At 42.2% G+C, this 18,986-nt stretch overlaps 1 protein-coding gene across 7 annotated transcripts in view; it reads right to left on the bottom strand.

Annotated features, from left to right (window-relative positions):
* BMAL1 (basic helix-loop-helix ARNT like 1) overlaps positions 1 to 18,986 on the bottom strand; it is a 96,011-nt gene that overhangs the window by 4,678 nt on the left and 72,347 nt on the right. For 5 of the 7 annotated variants that reach the window (XM_069091258.1, XM_069091256.1, XM_069091255.1 and 2 more), the window contains 8 exons: positions 17,145 to 17,262; positions 10,707 to 10,856; positions 9,740 to 9,986; positions 8,489 to 8,595; positions 7,103 to 7,253; positions 3,801 to 3,889; positions 3,097 to 3,205; positions 1,707 to 1,800 (listed from right to left, as the gene is read on the bottom strand). In XM_069091258.1, coding sequence (XP_068947359.1) covers positions 1,707 to 1,800; positions 3,097 to 3,205; positions 3,801 to 3,889; positions 7,103 to 7,253; positions 8,489 to 8,595; positions 9,740 to 9,986; positions 10,707 to 10,856; positions 17,145 to 17,262 — 1,065 coding nt within the window. The remainder of the gene's footprint in view (positions 1 to 1,706; positions 1,801 to 3,096; positions 3,206 to 3,800; positions 3,890 to 7,102; positions 7,254 to 8,488; positions 8,596 to 9,739; positions 9,987 to 10,706; positions 10,857 to 17,144; positions 17,263 to 18,986) is intronic. The other 2 variants (XM_069091259.1, XM_069091257.1) reach the window with 1 other exon arrangement.

Below are 18,986 nucleotides of genomic sequence, written 5' to 3'. Positions count from 1 at the left end.
TTGGTTTGATAAAGCTATATGGGGAGAAAGAGGAGGATCGAAGAAGAGATCCCATTGAAGGAAAAACGGCGGATCTACACGCACCATGCGTATTTGGGCTCTGTTTTCTCTGGAGACTGAAAAGAGCAAACAAAAAAATAGGAAAATAGGGAGTTGATAGTTATAATAAGTAAGGAAATGTGAATTCAAGTTACCTGGTTAAGATGAACTACATCCTTGGATACTGCTCTGGCCAGGCAATATATGAAGGATTACATTCAGTTCTGGATTTAAGAAGGTCACCGATCCTCGGAAAATATCCAGAGGAAGGTGACCAGAATGACTATAGAATGAAGGACCTTGAGTCTATGCCATAGGAGAATATGGTGAAGGAGCTGGGTCTGTTTACTGTGGAGTAGAGAAGACGTGGGGGTGGAGGGATGAAGGCAGGGACAGGACTGATACTTGTCTTCAAGTAGTGGAGCGGCTTTCAAGTCAGAAGGGTTAGACTTGTCCGGCTTGGCCCCAGCATGCAGATTTGGGAATAACAGGTCTAACTGACTAGGAGGCAAGTTTAGAGTTAACTTAAGAAAATCCTTAACAATTAGAGATATTCAAATAGTCAAAAGGATGGCTCTGGGAGACAGTGAGTTCCCCCTTCTCTGGGAGTCTTCAGGCAGAGGTCTGATGACCTCACTTGTCAGGTGTGGGCTAACAGGGACTCTTCCAGAAGTTCAGCAAACTTTTGATGGCCTCTGAAGCTCCTCCCAACACTCATTCTGGGATTCCATGACACCTGGTCCCATGATACTCCTGTTCTGTTTAGTCTATGGTCTGTATTACTGCAAACTCTGCCTGTTTCCCAGAAAAGGGTGGTGGTACATAGATTCATTGGGATAAGAGGTTCTTTTGGTGGCTTGGGGTCTGGAAGGCTGGTAATGAGGGAACAACAGCCCATATGTCAGGAGAAATTAGTCATGTGGCTTATGCTGTGGGTGGCCAACTCCCACGTACACTCTGGAAGTGCTATTTTTAATCTCGGACTGCTCTTGAACCCTTTTCTTGGACAAATATGCAAATAGATGAATATGTTCAGAAAACAATTTACAAAGCAGGGGAAAATAGTCCTGCAGGTGGAGTGGGAAGAGGCCTCTCCAAGGAGAACTGGGGAAGGCCGATCAGTGCGTTGCTGCTGTCTTCAGCTTGGCTTCTAAGCCCTCCTGGAGACAGTGAAGGAATTGGGTCTGTTTAACCTAGAGCAGACAACATTTGGGGTTAGAGGGGAGGAGGCTGGCATAGGACTGGGGAGCTGTCTTCAAGTGGTTGAATGATTAGGAATCTCATTGCCCTACAAAGTACCGTAATAGAAATTTCACCCTTTCAAACCCAGGAAGAACCAACATTCCAAATGGGCTGTTAGGAATATAGCCCGACAGGTATATGTGCCACTGTGAACATGCATACATGATTGTGTATCTGGACAATTGCAACAATTTACAAAAGCAAATGCATGCATGTGTCTGGATGTTTGCTTATGTGAATATATAGGAGCATATAAAGTCATACAGTGCTAATTAAAGAACCAAAATAATTCTAGCTCTTCCCCTTCAGAAAGCTTTTCTTGTATTGTTCAGGGACCTCAGTACCATCCTGATGACTCCCTTCTCTGAGACCTCAGGCTTAGGGAGGTGCGCACCACGGTGGGCAGTAGAATTCAGAAGTCTTACCTTCTTGCCTCCTGGGGAAGATGCATCAGGGGGAGGTGTGCTTGTGATGTTCAATGGGCTGGAACCACAGCTAGAGGGGGATGACCCCCTTATCCTGTCAGAGAAAGGGAAGGCTTAAGTGGGAAGTCATAGAGTTGGGGAGGAAGAAGGGATTCAAGCTTTGTTGCAGAACTCTCCCACAGTCGGGCCTTTCACACCCATCCTGGGTTTGGCATTTGGACTTTAACCCCGTGACAATTACAGAAGCACTGAACATGCACAGATAGTCAGCTGGTTTCATTCTGTTGTCCATTAGGCTGGAGAAACCTTTTAAATGAGCACTTTCCCTCTCCTCATTCCCCAAATCTCCTTAACCAGAACCAGAGGTAAGTCCATGAATTCAGTAATTTTGCTTGCAGGCTGGAATAAAGCTACCTGTCCATTTTAACATGCAGACTTGACACACTTCTCTGATTAAGAAGGGCCAGGGTGGGGCTGAGTATGCTCCTATGAACACTACTCAACCATGTGCATCAGCAAGGATCTGTCCTCAAAGTTCACAGTGATTCTGATCCTGACCCCTTAGGGGTCTGTCCTTTTGGCCACATCTACTTATCTAACTAGGACTCAGGTATTTAACTATGCTTCCTTGGCCAGATGACCAGTGCTATACAATTGCCAGTAAATTTAGCTCCCCTTTGAAGACAGTACTCCCCTAGCTGCCTGTACAATTTCTTGGGGGAACCCTGCTAAAATCTCATGCTGGGTCCTTCTCAGCCCAGACCCCACCCTCTGTCCTCTTTGTGTTTTGCTGCAAGCCAGGTTAGCATCTTTCTTCTCAATGCCCTATACCTGGCTTCCTGCATTTAGACACCAACATCCACCACAAAAGGAAAATTGGAGAGCATTTCCCTTCTCCGAGTTCCTGAAGCTTCCTTTGCCATGGAAGCGGAGGTTAAGTAACTGACTCCTTATCTCATGAGGCTGGTCCATTAAGTTGTAATTTTAGGAATCCCTCGATCCCAAGTCATTTCATAAAGAACTTTCTATTGTACGCCCCCCCTCCCAATTAATTTCCTTCATGGTGGTCCCTAATATTCTTAATTATTCTGGCTCACTTTCATGAATTCTGTTATCAGAGCTCCCTTCCCAGTGAGGGGTGATAGTATGTTGTGAGATGTTCCATCACCAGAGCCAACTCTTCTTTCCCTCAGTACAGCCTATAAAGCAGTCCCCAGGCCTAGGACGGAATGGGATTTAGCATACGGCTAACTGAGTCCCAAACCCTAAAGTACATCTGAGGCATCTCAAATGACTCCTTCTTTCATGAAGCTCAACTGCTGTAATTTTCTTAGGGACACTAGGACATGTACCACTGTATCAAGGGCCGACTTCTTCGACTGCTGCCTACCTGTGTATCTCCATGATCTCTTCTGCGATCATTCGACCAATTTTCCCTGCACCGGCTCTTGTTCCACCTGGAATTCCAGGAACGGTAGGATGGCTCCTCTTCTGTCCACCTATAACAAAGAAAGATGGAAAGGAACTGAGAGCAAAGGGGAGGGAATGGGAAAATGCTATTTTCCCTTGGAGTAACTGAATTCAACAAATTAAAACTGCCTCTTCTATGATGCATTTTAAGTGAACATCTCAGAACCTGTATTATACTCTTTTAGTTTAAGATTTCAAAGATCTACAACTTCATTGTGGTGGGTGCATCTTCCACTGGCACAGATCAGTGACCCCTCTAGGACTGTAAATAGTCTTCAAGTACTGCTATGGGTGATGGAGAAATTCATCATCCTGTGCTTGTACGCTTTTCATAGTAGAGGACAAAGAACGTGGATGCTTGTGTGTGTGTGAGAGACAGAGATTTATAGGGTCAACAACTACACTTAACTGTTAAAGAAACACAACTAAACAAAAACTTGGAGGATTCACAGAAAAATCTAAGCTTTATGGATCTTTTGATATTCCCAACTCATTTAAGAAGGAGAATGAAGATGTCTCCTTCCCTCTTTCCCTCCTTCCCTCCCTCCCTCCCTCCCTCCCTCCCATTTATAACACAGAATGTGAAGTGAGGCTAGCCTCAGTATCCCCAAAGAATATAGTTACCTTCTCCAGAGGGCAGTATGCTATCCATGCTGTGGGGGGAAGCTGTGAGCTGTGGGAAAGTTGGATCCCCGCTTTCTAGTACGTTGGCTCTGTAAACATCCCAGCAATAAGGTAAAGTGAGTTATGCCTGCTTAGAACTTTTTTCTTTCACCTTAGGAAAATCAAAGATATGGACTTGCCTTTTTGATATTTCACCTTTAAAATGTAGAGGAAGCAAAAAGACGTAACTGCTATTCTGGACTTGATTCTCACCCACAAGTAGCTATGCAAGTATAAAGGATAGCAACTTTGGTGAGACTGACAACATCTTAGAATTTGTACTAGAGAAAAGAAATCCCAAGTAGTATCTAACAGGCTCCCCAATTTCAAAATGTCCACAACAAAAGTAATTTTCCAGGGTTTAAAAATTTACAGGCAAAGTTAGCCTTGGAGAGATGGGAAGCTCAAGAATGAAAATATGAAGACACAAAGAGAAATAATTTCAATGATGAAGAAAAAGGAGAGTTATATAAGAGACTGATATGGATACACAGGAAATTCATGGACCAACCTGGATTTTAAAAACATGCACAGAGTATGGAAGCATGGATGGATTGGTAACAAGATGATGAAAACAAAAGCATGGCATGGTCTTAAAAGGATGTTGGGAGTATTAAAGCTCAGGCCAAAGCTGACAGTGTTAAAAACAACAACAAAAATGGTCTTTAAAATTATGAGGCAAAAGAATGGTATTAAAGAAGGAAGAGGGTCACTAATCAGGGTGGAGTGAAGGTAATTTAATATGACAGAAGACAGAACCGCTTATCTCTTAGTTTGGTTCTGTTTTCTTTTTTTTTTTTCCTCCGAGGCCTCTAGAAAGGTTACAACAGGCAGGAAAAATCCTAAGATAGTAAGAATGCATCTAGCTGCCAGTGACAAATTCAAGTCCCCAGGTCTGCATGAACCACACTCCAGTATACTGAAATCGTTTGCAGATAGAATTACTGAGCTACTTGTCAGTGATCTCAGAAAGATCCTGGAGAACGGCAGAGGTGCCACAGGACTAGAGAAGGGCAAGTATCCCATTTTCCAAAGGGGAAGAGACTGGGTAAGCTAGGTCAGTGAGTTTGACTTCAATTCTTCCTGACAAAATCTAAAACATTATCAAGGGGATAATTAATGAACATCTAGAAAGGGCAGCAGTGATGAAAAAGCCATTTGGCTTTGAGACAAGGTCATGCCAGGCTAGCCTAATTTTCATTTGTGACAGGGTAGAGCAAGACCATGCTCTATAGAGACTTTATGTAGATTTTGGTAAAGCATTTATTTGCTTGTCTTTCATGTTATGCCTATAGACAACACGGAGATATGGGCTCTACAACAAATAGTAAAGTCTAGTGTAATAAGTACTGGTTCAATGGTCAGGTTGAAAGTGGAGGGTTCCGGGGATCAGACCTTGGCCTTCTGCTCCTTGACATTTTTATCAATGATTTGGATAAAGGCACAGATGACATGCTTATGTCATTTGCAGATGATGTCAAGTTGGGAGGGAGAGCAAATAAGTCTGACAGAATCAGGCTCTAAAAAGTTCTTGGTATGTTAGGACATGGAGCTGAATCTACTAAGGTGAACTTTAATATGGATAAATGTAAAGCCCTACCCTGAAGTTCAAGAAACTCATTTCAAAAGCGTGAGCTGCAGGAAGCAGCGTGTTAGGCAGCAGCTCTTGTGAAGAAGCTCTAGGAGCTGAGTCAATCAGTCACCAGCGCCATGTGACAACTGCCTGAGCTGGAGCCAAGAAAGCCAATCCGATCTCAGCCTGTGCCCTCCTCCGGGCTCAGACCACACCTGGCCACGTCGAGCCAGAGCAGCAGTCAGCTCTGGGCACTATGCTTTCTGGAAGGACGCTGATCAGCTACAGAGTGTCGAGGAAGGCAGCAGGATGGTGAAGAACGGTGTGACTGGGCAGCCCAGAGAGAAGCTAGAGGCTGGGCAGGGGAGAGGACACAAGAGCTGTCCTCCAGCATGCCAAGGACAGTCCAGGGGCAGAGGGGAAAGAGCTCCAGATAAACCCTGGGGCAGCCTCGCACTCCCGCTGTGGTCCTGGAGAAGGGACTTCACCTTTCTCTGAGGGCTCATCTATAAAATGGAGGAGTGGTGGGGAAGGGAAATCCATCAGAGAGCCCCTAATATTCCTTCCAGTTCTAAGTCGGTGACCCTAAGCCTGACACAAGAGGGCAGAGCTGACACAGAAGGTAGACGCTATAGAAGGATGGATTTAGGGCTTCACCTCAGGAGAAACTTCCTGCCAATAAGAGCTACTCACAATGGGATGGGCTTGCCCTGACTAAAGTTCTTCAGGCAGAGGAGGGATGACCACCTGTCCCCAATGCTGCAGAGATTAGGTATGGACTGGACTAAAGAGCCTTCTCAGTCCTTTCTAACATTATATCCTGTGACTCGGCTACTTCTGGACCTCAACGGGCCAGCAACAAAGACATTTTAGGACCAGTTTCCTTGATAATGGGTAATATGTGACTCTCAGCTGCTTTCCTCTAACTTCATTCTTGGGCCTTTTTAGTCCACTATCCAGTGGTGCTAGCAGGAGCTGCAGACCCGACCCGACCCTAGGGGCTGTGTGGGAATCTGCTGTGTGCTCTCTCCTTATCTTCTGACCTAACCAGAAGGTTCCAGAGTCACAGTGGGGGGCTCAAAGGGCATTATGCAGACTGTACTACTCTGCCCCTCCCACTGAGCTCCATCTACTCTGTCATTTGACGTCAATCATTATGACTCCAAGGTAATATTCAGGGTATACTGCATCGGTTATACCTCTAGTAAGCTTATGAAATGCAACTAAAAGTTGGTGCCAATGTGAATCCATCTTTTCAAAAAATACAGCTTCAGCAAGAGCCCTATACTAAAGTTAAAAAACAAACACACACACACCAACATATCTTTATCTTCATGCTTTACATGAAAGCCAATTTAGTTACTTCCTGTTGCAATTATACAAATTGGGATAGAGAAGGAAGGCAGGGGAGAGAGCCTGTGGTGGGACCTACTTTGCTAGACTGTGTGGATCAAATGAGATACTTGCTTACTAGCACAGTGCCTGGAGCACAGATAATTCTCTCCCCCAACTGCCTTTCTTTTGGTTCCCACACTGCTTTGCTTGATAAATTTTGGGACATTCCGTCTATTTAAGCATGGAGAATTTCTCTCTATTTTTCCTTCTGTCTCACTGGAAAAAGCAAAGTCAAATCGATGTAACTTTCATTTTCTGAGAGAAAGGCAACAGCTGGTAAAAAGGGAACACTTACGAAACGACGGTGTTGGTCGAGACAATGTATTCTACCTCCTTTGTCCAAGGGTTCATGAAACTGAACCAGCGACTTCTCAAGGTGATGAAAGAACCATCTTTGATTTTAAATTTATAGCAATTAGTTGTAATTTTTTCTCTTGTCTGTAAAACTGAAAACGTAAAGAGAACATGAATGTTGCTATTTCCTCAACCTGACACAATAAATAATGAAGATAAAAATGCCATCAAGATTACTAAGGGAGAGAGTCATGGCTTGTATATCACACTGTCATTTTTCAGTTTATGGCCCTAGTCTGTAAAAGCTTCATGGGAGAACTGTGAACCTTCACCAGCTTTAAAGGACAATGTTTCTGCTGAACTCTGAATCCACGACTACTTCTCCAAGCCTTCAAACTCTAACCACCCACGATCTGATTTACATCCCTCAGAGGGAGGAGAGTGGCAGCACACCCTGTGCCAAGCAGGACCAGGCTTCTGGGCCGGGCCAGACTGGGACCTGGGAGAGGCACCTTCCCCTCTCAAGCTTAGTGGCCTCTGTTCCAAATGGGAGATTAGACTGGATGGTGTCCAAGGACAACCAGTGCTTCTTTAAGCCTTCTCTCTCTGGGACAGTAGAGGCCTGGAGCAGCTATTCTGGACCAATCTGCTCTCTGGGGCTTCCCCCTAATGGAGGCCATCATATCTCTTTGGGTCCTTCCCCTCTCCAACACCCCATCTCACATAGCTTCAGTGACTCTTTTCATGAGCCACTGTTAGGAAAACATGGCACCAGAAGGCCAACTCTAACCATATGAGCCTCGAGAAGCTGGAACTCAGCACAAAGTGGCAAAATCACCAGGGAGTGCCACAGAACAGAACCCTAGTCTGCAGTAAGCAAGAGTTGAGTTCAAATCCAACCCTAGACACTTACTAGCTTTGTGTCCCTGGCTAAGTTACTTACCCTCTGTCTGCCTCAGCTTCTTCATTTATAAAATGGGAATGATGACAGCATCATTCCCAGCATTGTTGTGAGGATCACATGAGACCATACTTATAAGATGGAGGGCTCGGTGCCTGGCACAGTAATGTCATCTAGGCACTGTGTAACACAGGTACTACATAAATGCTAAGTCCCTACTCTAAGGCTGTCAGCCAGTGTTCTCCTGGCACAGCCTTCAAGAACGCCATTCACCTCCATGGACCAAAGAGGCCAGGACTCCTACAGATTCTGGATGAGTGCTGGTACAGGCCTACACAGTCACCAACTCATTACATGGATCCTGGCCTGGGGACCCTGCTTCCCAAAGCAAACACCTGGCACTGCTCAGAACACATTTTATCCTAAGATCACATGATTTGTCCTTGATTTTTTTTTTTAGATGTCAGCCCACACTGGAGATCTTACCTTGCCTATGACATTCTGCAAGGTGCCCTATATCATCTTGATGAAAGTATTCATAACATGAAGTGCCTAGAAGTTCTTGGGGTAAATACGCCAGAATTGCTGTTGCCCTAAAAATGACATTTGGAAAAAGGCAAAGTGAGTGCAGAGGCTGAAGTATCCCCCTTACGGCAGGATGCTGCAGAAATGAGAGCCATGCTGATTTTCCCTAAAGAGCTTCATACATAAATGTTTTCTTCAGCTATTTGACGTTAATCAAATATTTTAAAAGCTCTCAAAGGGCACATGAACAGGAGGAAGAAAAAAGTCTTTAAAATATTTTTAAGAGTATTATAAGAGCATTTGTACAAGTTAGAAGACAGGTCTTCATGAAGTCCAAATGTTGGTCCAGAGATTCAATTTTATTAGCCCCTTGGTAACAATAAAATTGAATACCAATTATATAAATTTCTTGCATCAACCCAACAGCTGTCTTCAGTGGTCAAATCATAATCTGCAGGTAAATACTTTCATAAACATGTTGTAGGGGAAGGTAAAAAAGCACCAAATGGAAATTCAGGAAACTTAGATTTTGTAGGTCCTGCTTGGCAAACTGCCTAATCAAGATTTCAAAGAGCCAGCCAGGGGAGTTTGGGCTTCAGGGAAAAGTAACCTGAGCTGAGGGTCAGTTCTGTCCTTAACTCCCTGAATGGCCTTGGGCAAGTTACTTCCCCTAACTAGCCTTCAGTTTTCTGTTACATAACGGGCTTGAACTGGATGAATTTCTGGGGGCCTTTCTAACTCAGATGTTCAATTCAGCATGGCATTTATGAAGTACTTATTATGAGCAAGGGTTGGGAGAGACTAAGACAAAAAAAAAAAGTCCCTGTCCTCAAAGAGCTTACATATATACTAAGGGCAAAACATTCTTAGATAAATAAAATAGAACATGGAGTGTGATGGAGGCAAAGAAAAGACCCATACAAAGTACCCTAGGAAAATCTGAGGAGCCAACGCTATGCTTCTTAGTTCCGAGATTCTAAGTTTTGATCATTTTCTGAGTGTGCTAGAAATTACTATAGAAACCACATTTAACTATAATCATCAAACAAATGTGTCTACAAGTGTTCATGAATGACACCAATATCCAATAATCAGCATTCCTAAAGACGCTGTTGATGAGAATCATCTTGGCAAAAATAGGAAAAGGCAAATGGTTATATTAGCACATTTTCTGTCACCATTTTTACTTCAGTGTTACAAGGGGACTCTTACCTCTGGTCCACAAAAACAAATTTCCCATCAATTGCATGGCGAGAAACATATTCTGTGGATTTCACCCTGATTTCCCCATTCACTGGTTGTGGAACGACATGAGAATGTAACCGTCCAATTGCTACAAGGCAGCTGAGGTTACAGCCTTCGTTATCTGGTTCACTGTCCTCATCCAAGCCCATTTTTGTGGGTGGCCAGCTTTTTAAATATCCCGTGCTATGGATGGTGCAGAAGCTTTTTCTGTCTGCTAGGGAACAAAGACCATAGTTGGTGTCAACACAGCCTTTGGGTTCCAGGGAATGCCTGTACAGTAGACATCCTTATAGCATTTGGGTTAGGGAAGGAGAGTTGGAAGGCTATATTTTTCCCTGGGTGCCCTTGGACATCAGGGCCTCAGGGGCAGGGAGGCTGGTTCTATAGCTGTAGGAACTCCTGAGGACAGAGCCAAAGAGGAAAAACGCAAAACCAGAAAGTAAAAGCATTTCCTTTTCTCTGTGTTGGCCCAGGCTCAAGTGTTTAGGAGTTTTGTTCCTGCTTCCAGTTTTGGTTCCTTTTCCCCATTACAAATAGGGGACATTCCTACCAGCAGGAAGACTTGCTGAATTACATTAATAAAAAACAAAAAAAGAACTGCCTTTGTGGTTTTTGTGAAAAGTGCTCTACACATAGCACAGCAGAGGCTGTTGGGCACTCCATTTTAGAGCTTATATGTATGGAGCTTTGCCCAACAACTTTGGGTCATTATCCATGTTCTCCACCCAGCCTTACCCAACTAGCTACGTGAAGGACCCATGAGTCACAGAGGAGTGGGGGTCACCATGCCATTTACTGATGTGGCTGATTATAACTGACCCCTTAAAGTAAGTCTTCCACCAGGAGGAAAATACCTAAAATGCCTCAGATTCTCTGAAGGTTTTCCATATTAACAGCCCTGTGTACCATTTCTGAAAAGTTGATTAAATGTTACCTTTTTTCTTTGAACAGGTTGAGGGGAAATCTTTCTCTTCCACTTTAACTGAAGGCCTATTACATTTCATCCTACAGAAGAATGAACGTCTGGCTCCAGAACACAGTCTTGATGGCCCAGGGGTTATATCTGTCTTAACTGGAAGTCCAGCTGTAAGGGAACACAGAAGACTGTAATCACTGGAAAGCATCATTTACAGAATCACAGAATTTGACTGGGAAGGGGCCTGGAAGGTCACCTACTCCACTGCCCCACTCCATGACCTGTGGTCTGGAAAGAACACGGAGCAGTCAACAGGTCCCGAGGCACCCAGGCTGGCAAAAGCTCCTAAGAAAGCTGTCTGGAGTCACCTCTCCTTAGGCTGCTCTCACCTTTGAACCCTTTGCAGTCTGGCTTCTGGCCTTACACTCAACTGAAACTGCTCTCACCAGAATTACCAACTGTCAAATTTTCTGCCTTTTCTTGAACCTCTCCATGGCCTCTAACACGGTTAATTCTTTGGACACTTTCTCCACTCTGAGATTTTATGACACTCCTTGAGTTCATCTTTGACCTATCTGACTACTCCATCTGAATCTCTTTGGCTAGTTCATCATTCAGATCCTACCCCACCTGCAGGTGTACCCAAGGCTCTGTCTTGGGCGCCTTTCTCTTCTCTCTCTGCTTTCACTTGGTGACCTCATCAGTTCCCATGGGTTTAATGATCTCTATGCTATCACTTTCATTCTCTCCACTCTTACAGCTACCACCTTGCTTTACTCCTTATAACACCTCTCACACAGATTTCTACAATAGTATTTAATGCAGTAGCAATAACTGGACTTCTTCAAGTCTCTCACTACTGTGAGCCATTTTCCACTCGGTGACCAAAGGACAGACCCGACCCTGTCACTCTCCTACTCCTTATTACCTAAGAATTACCTGATCTAATACAAAAAAGTTTGGGCTTCTGAATTTGGCATTTAGAATTCTCCCAAACCAGGCCTCTTCCTAACCTTTCCAATCTTCTTAACAAATGCCTCCTCTCTACACGTTCGTGGTCTACCACGCTACCCTACTTTTTTTTTTCAAATGTTGTTATTTCTACCTCCACAACATCTCTAAAATCTGTCCCGTCTTTCCACTTGTGTGGTCACTACACTACTACAGGCCCTGACACACTTCAACTGAAGCTGCCATTGACCTTTCCTCACTCCAATCCATTGTGCATGCAGCTACCAAGTTGATTTTCCTAAAAGCAGAGGTCTGGTCATGTCACTCCACTGCTCAATAAATTCCAGCGGCTCCCTATTACCTCTGAAATAAAATGTAAAAATCTATACTTGGCTTTTGAAGCACTTTACAACCTGTCTTCAAAACTATCCTTCCAGTCTCCCATTACTCATCATTAGTCATCCATCAGGCTGAGCTCCTTGAGAGTAAGGACCATCTTCACCTTTCCCTGTATCTTCAGCACTCAGGGCAGGGCCTGGCACATGACAAATACTTGCAGACTGACTGACGGACTGACCGACATTACTTCTCCCTTCACATATTCTATACTAGTCAAGCTGCCCTCCAGCTGCTACTTTTTCTCCTATCTGTGTCTCTGTCCTGTCCTATGGCAGGCACTACACTCCCTTCTCACCACTGCCTCTTAAAATATGAGTCTCCTCCAAGGCTCAGTTCAAGGGCTACCTTCTCCCTGAGGCTCTAACCTGCTTGTCCTCCTCTCCTCTCTCCCCACAAACAACCACAGTCAGCTATCTTCTATTTTGTCTACACACACACACACACACACACACACACACACACATATGCAGGGAACATTTCATATTTGTCTTTGTTATCTTCAGTTCCTTGCACAGATAGTGCGCGACACACAGTAGGTACTTATTAAAAGCTTGTTGATGGACTGAATGAATAACTTGGGACAAAACACATAACTTTTGGAAAGTGAGAATCCTATGACTTATCCTTTCCTACTGCTAAGACTTGAGAATAAATGCACTAGGATGTTTTCTTGCCAAATGATTTTTAAATAACTTATTTTTCCTTAACATAATCCTCAGAAATACAGAGGACACAAAAAAAATAAAATTTATAATTCTCTGCTTTTAAGGGGCTCACATTTTAGGAAGAACATTGACAGATGAAAAATAGAACTAATAGTATGATCCCACCTTCTGAAAGAAGCCCCTAAAGTCACTCCTTCTCTCTAAGATTCTCTGTTCTTTTCCTATCCACATTATCCATACATGGTTGTTTGACTGTTGTCTTTCCCATTAGACTGTGAACTGTTTGAAGACAGGGGCTGTTACTGCCTTTCTCCCTATCTCCAGCATTTAGCACAGTCCTTGGCATAGAGCAGGTCCTGATTACATGCTGGCTGGCTTGGCTAATACAACTACCAACTCACTGATACAGTAAGTGCTAGTCAGAGGGAAAGGCCCCTTCCCGATGGGGTGGAAGGCAGGTAAACCCTGGCAGATAAGTAAACCTTGGCAGATAGGTAAACCCTGGCAGATAGGTAAACCTTGGCAGATAGCTCATTTCTGAGGCACTAAGAAATGCTTGGCCCTGGAAATTAAAAGACTCAGCTTGGCCCTAGACCCAGCTCTGATACTCACTAGCTATGTGGCCTAGGGCAATTGCCTTTCTTTCTGTCAACCTCAATTTTCTGTACTGTAATATGTTGAACTAGACATTCTCTAGGAAATTTGGTAAATCTGGGTAAAGAAGTTGGGGAAGAGGGAGGGGAGATGGGAAGATGATCTCAGAGAAGGAAATAACATAAGAAAAGGTCCAAATGTGGATAAATGTAAGGCCTATTCAGAGGACAATGGGCTAAAATTGGTAGAAGCAGTAAGAGATAAGACTGGAAAAGACAAGTACCAGGAAGAGCTTGAACTTTATCCCATAAGCAATGGGGAACCACTGAAATATTTTGAAACATACATGATTCATTTTACAAACCATTTCTACAACATACGTAATGAAAATTGTCAACAGTCTGCTTGATGGACTGGAGTGAGGTGAAAAGACAAGATGTAGGTAAAATTAGGTAGGAGGTCACTGCAGTTGTCCAGGTCTGGGGGTGCTGAAGGCCTGAACCAGGGTGGTGCCAGTGGGAATGGAAAGGAAGAAACAGGTATGAAAGATACTGCAAAGGGAGACTCAACAGAACTTGGGACATGAATGGATCTGAGGGCAAGAGAAAAAGTAGTGATAAGAATAGGAAAGAGAGTGGATTTTAAATCCATGTGACAAGGATGATGAGGAAATAAACAAAAACGAATGAATGAATGTATCAATGAATAAAGAAATAAATGGTTGTTTATTTGAATGGTGTAGAAATAAATAAAAGATGTGGAAATCAGGAAGGGTAACTGGAGAATAAAACTTTTTTAGGGTATTTAAAATACCTTACAAATGTGAGATTCTTGTATTATTCTCTTTATAATTTGTCATGCCAATCATAGAAAATGAAGCAAAGTTAATTTTTCACTTTCCTCTTTTCCTCAAAAACCTTCAGAAGATTTTCCCCTATTGCATAAAAGGTAAAATAAAATACAATTGCTTTCATTCTAGAGTTTGACCAAAATCATTTAATCTGCTCAAAGAATGTGTATGTAAAGATAAAGGAGAGATTTTCATTAATCCTTGGTTTAGAAAGGGGTAAGTGGGGGGGGGGAGGGGAGGAGACAGGTGGCACAAATTAGCTTACCAAATACTCCAAAGTATTAGTAGAGTAAAAAAAAAACCACAACTGTTCCTTCTAAATAAGTTACCAAGTCACAAAAAAGGCTTTTTTATTTTAAAGCCATGGTGGAGGTAAGCAGAAAATAAAAAAAAAAAAAATTGAAAGGAATAAGACTACTGCTTATTGTGGAAGGGATAAAAACAGTCAATGAAATGAAGACAGTACTACTCAACCTCTTTTTTTAATTTGTGTTTGCTCTAGCAAGAAGAATGTACTTCCAACTTGGAAAGAGAAAACAAAAATGGTTGCTATGGTGTTTGCAAACATAAAGAAATGGTCTGCTTTAAAAAAAACCATGGAAAGCATGTTGATGATGTTTTCAGATGAGGTCACTGTGTCAACACTGTATCACTGCTTACATTTAGCCCTTTTTCTTTGTTATAATAAAGTAAGTGGTGGGGGGCATATATTCAAAAAAGCCTGCCGTAAAAGCAAAAAGTCTTGGTAAATTTTTCCAAGAAATTACTTGTCAAAAGCCTGACTCTCCCGTTCCCAAATTCTCAAGAAGGACATGCTTAAAGAGCACAGGTTATTTTCCTCAGTTGCTGGTGTGTTCTCTGCCGCCCTTCTTGGGGGAGGGATGATTATGTTGGATTTTTTCCTGTTTTCGGAACTTCTCTCTGGGCTGGGCTGTCTTCGGCAGATTCTGGAGCGCCTTTAAACAAGCTGTTTTTCGTATGCTTCTTCTGTGTGTACTTAGCAAGGTCCGAATGCTTTCCTATGCTACTGCTTGCTGCTCTTCTTGTATCTTCATCTAAAAATCCTCTCGGAGGAGCCATGCCAAGGTCCCTGAAGGTTCATCTGCCCTTCAATGGCCTTTTGAAGTTTCACAGTTCATAATCTACCATCCATAATATTTTAAAAATGAACCTGCAGTTGAAACTGCTTTTGGTTCTGGCTGCTTCCAGACTCTTTGCCCTCTTTATTAGAATAACTGTTTTCTATTGACTAAATAGAACTAAGAAATGGTAGCAGAAGATGATGTTTAATTTTGTCCATTTCCCATTTTCTTTTAAAGCAATTGGGGTTAAGTAACTTGCTCAAGGTTACATGGCCAGTTATTTCTGGGTGTGGTGCTAAGTATCTGAGCCTGGATTCGATCCCCCAGGTCATCCCGACACTGGGGCCAGTGCTCTTACTCACTGAGCTACCTGGCTGCCCTTCATTTCCCATTTTTTGGAGTAGACAGCATATTGAGTACGTCAGAAGGGAGCAGATGTAAAATTATATCTACTGACTTCTTCTATTCTTTCTTCTATTTGAGATGATTTCAAGCTTTGTTCAAACCAGTGGATGATGTGACAGGACACAGACCTTAAAATGACTCCCATGTCCACCAGCAATTTATTTTTTAAGACAGTTAATTTTTTTCTCTTTTTAAAATTCTTTGTTTTAAGGGATGGATCTGGGTGGAGGGGTTGGGGTGGGAGGAAAAGCACTTTGGGAAATATAACTAATATTAAAACCAAAGACATTAATTTTTTTCTTTTTCAAAAAAATATAATGAATTTATTTACTCTTAGTTTTGAACACAGTTCCATAAGCCTTTGAGTTTTGAATTTTCTCCCTGTCCTCCCCAAGCCATTGTGTAATGTGATATGAGCTCTACTTATACATTCACATTAAACATATTTTCCCATTAGTCATGATGTAAAGAATTAGAACTAATGGGAGGAACCAGGAGAAAGGAGAAACAAAACAAAGAAAAGGAGAGCGAATCGTCTGCTTCCGTCCGCATTCAGATTCCGAAGTTCTTTCTCCGGGTGTGGATAGCATTTTCCATTGTGAGTCTTTTGGAGTAAGACATCATTTTTTAAAGTCATGCAATGCTTACACATCCAGAGGTTTTCAGCCCTCAAAATGAAGAGGATACACTCTCCAAGCCATAAGACCCCTCAAGTCTTTCTTCATCATGAATCACATTTTTCAGCATAGCCTTTACTGTCCTCCCTTTTGCCCACCATCACAATTAAGTAATGAAATAGCAAGGTAAATACTAATTTTGTTTAAAGGACCTGGAGGAATTTTATAAAGAACATGACTTCTTTATCTAACTCTGCTACAGAAAGGGTTTGTGTAGGAGGAGTGAGTCATTATTTGACAGGCAGCACAGTCTGCCTTAAACGCTTCTGAATCCAAAGCCTGGACTCAGCCACATCTTGGCATCAGGGCTTAGTGACTGTGTACTCTGAGTAAGTCAACTCAAATTCTCTGACTATCCATTTCCTAGTCTATAAAATGGGAAAAGAATACTTGTACCATCTGCTTTACTGTAACCCCAGAGAAGAGTCGACTTTGCAAGGGTTTTTCTAAATACAAGTTTTTATTTGTCTTCCTCCCACAGCTTCCTCCTCTTGTGCCTCATCATGCCTTGGAAGCACCCCTGGGTTCTCACAGCCTGTGCCAGTGAAGCACATGCTATGGGACACCCTACACCAAACTGGAAAGGTACTGAGTCAGGGCTAACGATGGGCTTGTATGTATGTTTCCCAAGGACCAGACCATGGAATCTCAGAGATGTTCATCACATCTCACTGGCTGCCTACCAAGGGATGGACTTTTTCAGCTTCACCAACTCATCCTTTCTACTAAGGCATAAAGAGATTGCAACCTACTCCCATGGAGAACTACCCACTCCAATGAACGCATAGACTGCTGAGAACATGGAATAAAATAACAAAAATAGTATTACTCACTTTTTGCATCTATTAGTCTTTCTCTTGGAGCAGTATCTGAAGAAGACAGTTGTTCCTTAACTTTGGCAATATCTTTAGGATGTAGGTAGTCAAATAAACTCTGACCAATTAGATCATTCTATAGATATGAAAAGTTAAAAACTTGTGTTAAATATAAATAGCACCTTGAATAGAAATCATCAAATAAATGTTACCAAGTCTGTCCATTTTGTCATGTAATTTAAACATGATAACTTCCTGAACTTTCCAGTTAAGAATCTCTTCAGAACAGGATTGTGGGGAAAAAACCCAGACATGATTTGGCTCCAACATTTATGAGAAGGGTGACTTGGGGTAAAATCTCCCACTCTCTCTGAGCTGCAGTCTCCTCATCTGTCAAATGGAGATTTACTGATGTCACTTAACCTCCCAAGGTTGTTTAGTTACCATTATATCCAATTTAACATTTACTGAACTTACTACATGCAAGGCACTGCTGTCGGCACTGAAGAAGAACAAAACCAAGGCAGTCCCTGTCCTCAAGAAGCTTTCACTCTACTAAGAGATTCAGCATCTACATAAGTAACTACTAAGGAGATGGTGCAAAGCTTCACTGAGGTCATGTCACGTGCTGGCCTAAGGGAGGAGAACTGGGTTGGAAGTGCTCCAACATTTACTAAGAAGATCATCAAAGACAAATCACTTCATCTCCCCAAACCTTAGCTTCTTCACCTGGAAATGGGGATGATAATTATTGCACCACTTAGGTTACAAGGAAAACACTTTGCAAATGTTAAAGAACCATACAGATGCAAGTTACTCTTATGGTAATACTTTGGAAAGGCAAAGATGAAGAAGGAGAAGTTCAGGGCCCAGCCAAGAGTGCAGCTGGGCTTGGAATGCAGTCTGCAATGACAGGAATATGAAGGAAAGCTGGAAAGGAAGGTGGGAGCCAGATGGTGGAGATTCTTAAACAACAGGGTAAGGAGTTTCCATTTTACCATGGAGGCAATGGGGAAACCACAGAAGTCTTCTGGGCAGGAGAGTGACACGAGTGGCTATTATATGATTCTTATAATAAAGGAATCAAAAAATAAATCACAAAAATCCTGAGTGGGAAGGTAGTATCCTTACAAAAACGTTTTATATTACTCTGAGGTGGTATAATACAATTACTCTCAAATTCCAAATAATTCTAATTACTTCCAAAGATCTCAGATTTCTCTGATATAGGTACTTCTACCAATGTTTATCAAACCTCTAAATGCCCCCACCCCAATTAAAAAGACTTCAATTGGTTTCTGAACTTAACTAGGCCAGTCCTTTTTTCATAGATACACAGTCCATCCCTGAGCTAGTACTTGAAGCCTTCCAGCCTGGTAGGACCTTCTAGACCTTAAAGTTTACTAGCACATGTTCAAAAGATTAAGGTCAATTCCATGTCAAGGCGAAGAACTGGAGAAGGGCTTTAACGGAGCTTCTGGTGAGATACACTTTCTTTTCATTTCTGCCATTTTTTTTTCCTTCTGATTTCACAGATCTCTTCTAAGAGTACAGGACAGGAAGTTATATATATATTCATATATATATATTTATAATATATATATATATATTTCAAAATACAAAGAATTACTATTTTCTATGATTTAAGTTATAACCCTGAAATTTTCTGCATATAAAATCTTACTATAAAGAAAAGCTCATAAATATCACCACATTCAAAGATGAATAGGACATCAGAGGTCACCTTTTTTTAAAAACAAATTTTCTTTTTTGATATGAACTTAATGGATTCCAACAAACATGAGCATTGCAATCATTTCCCTCATTTTTACAGAGAAGGAGACTGAGGTTCAGAGAAAT

The sequence above is a fragment of the Petaurus breviceps genome, unplaced genomic scaffold (genome assembly GCF_028583685.1).
Source record: "Petaurus breviceps papuanus isolate PSGF00001 unplaced genomic scaffold, PetGlider_PUasm1.0 188, whole genome shotgun sequence".
NCBI classification, from domain to species: Eukaryota; Metazoa; Chordata; class Mammalia; order Diprotodontia; family Petauridae; genus Petaurus; species Petaurus breviceps.
Note: the sequence above shows the minus strand (reverse complement) of the source record. Positions and strands in the feature narration are given on the sequence as shown.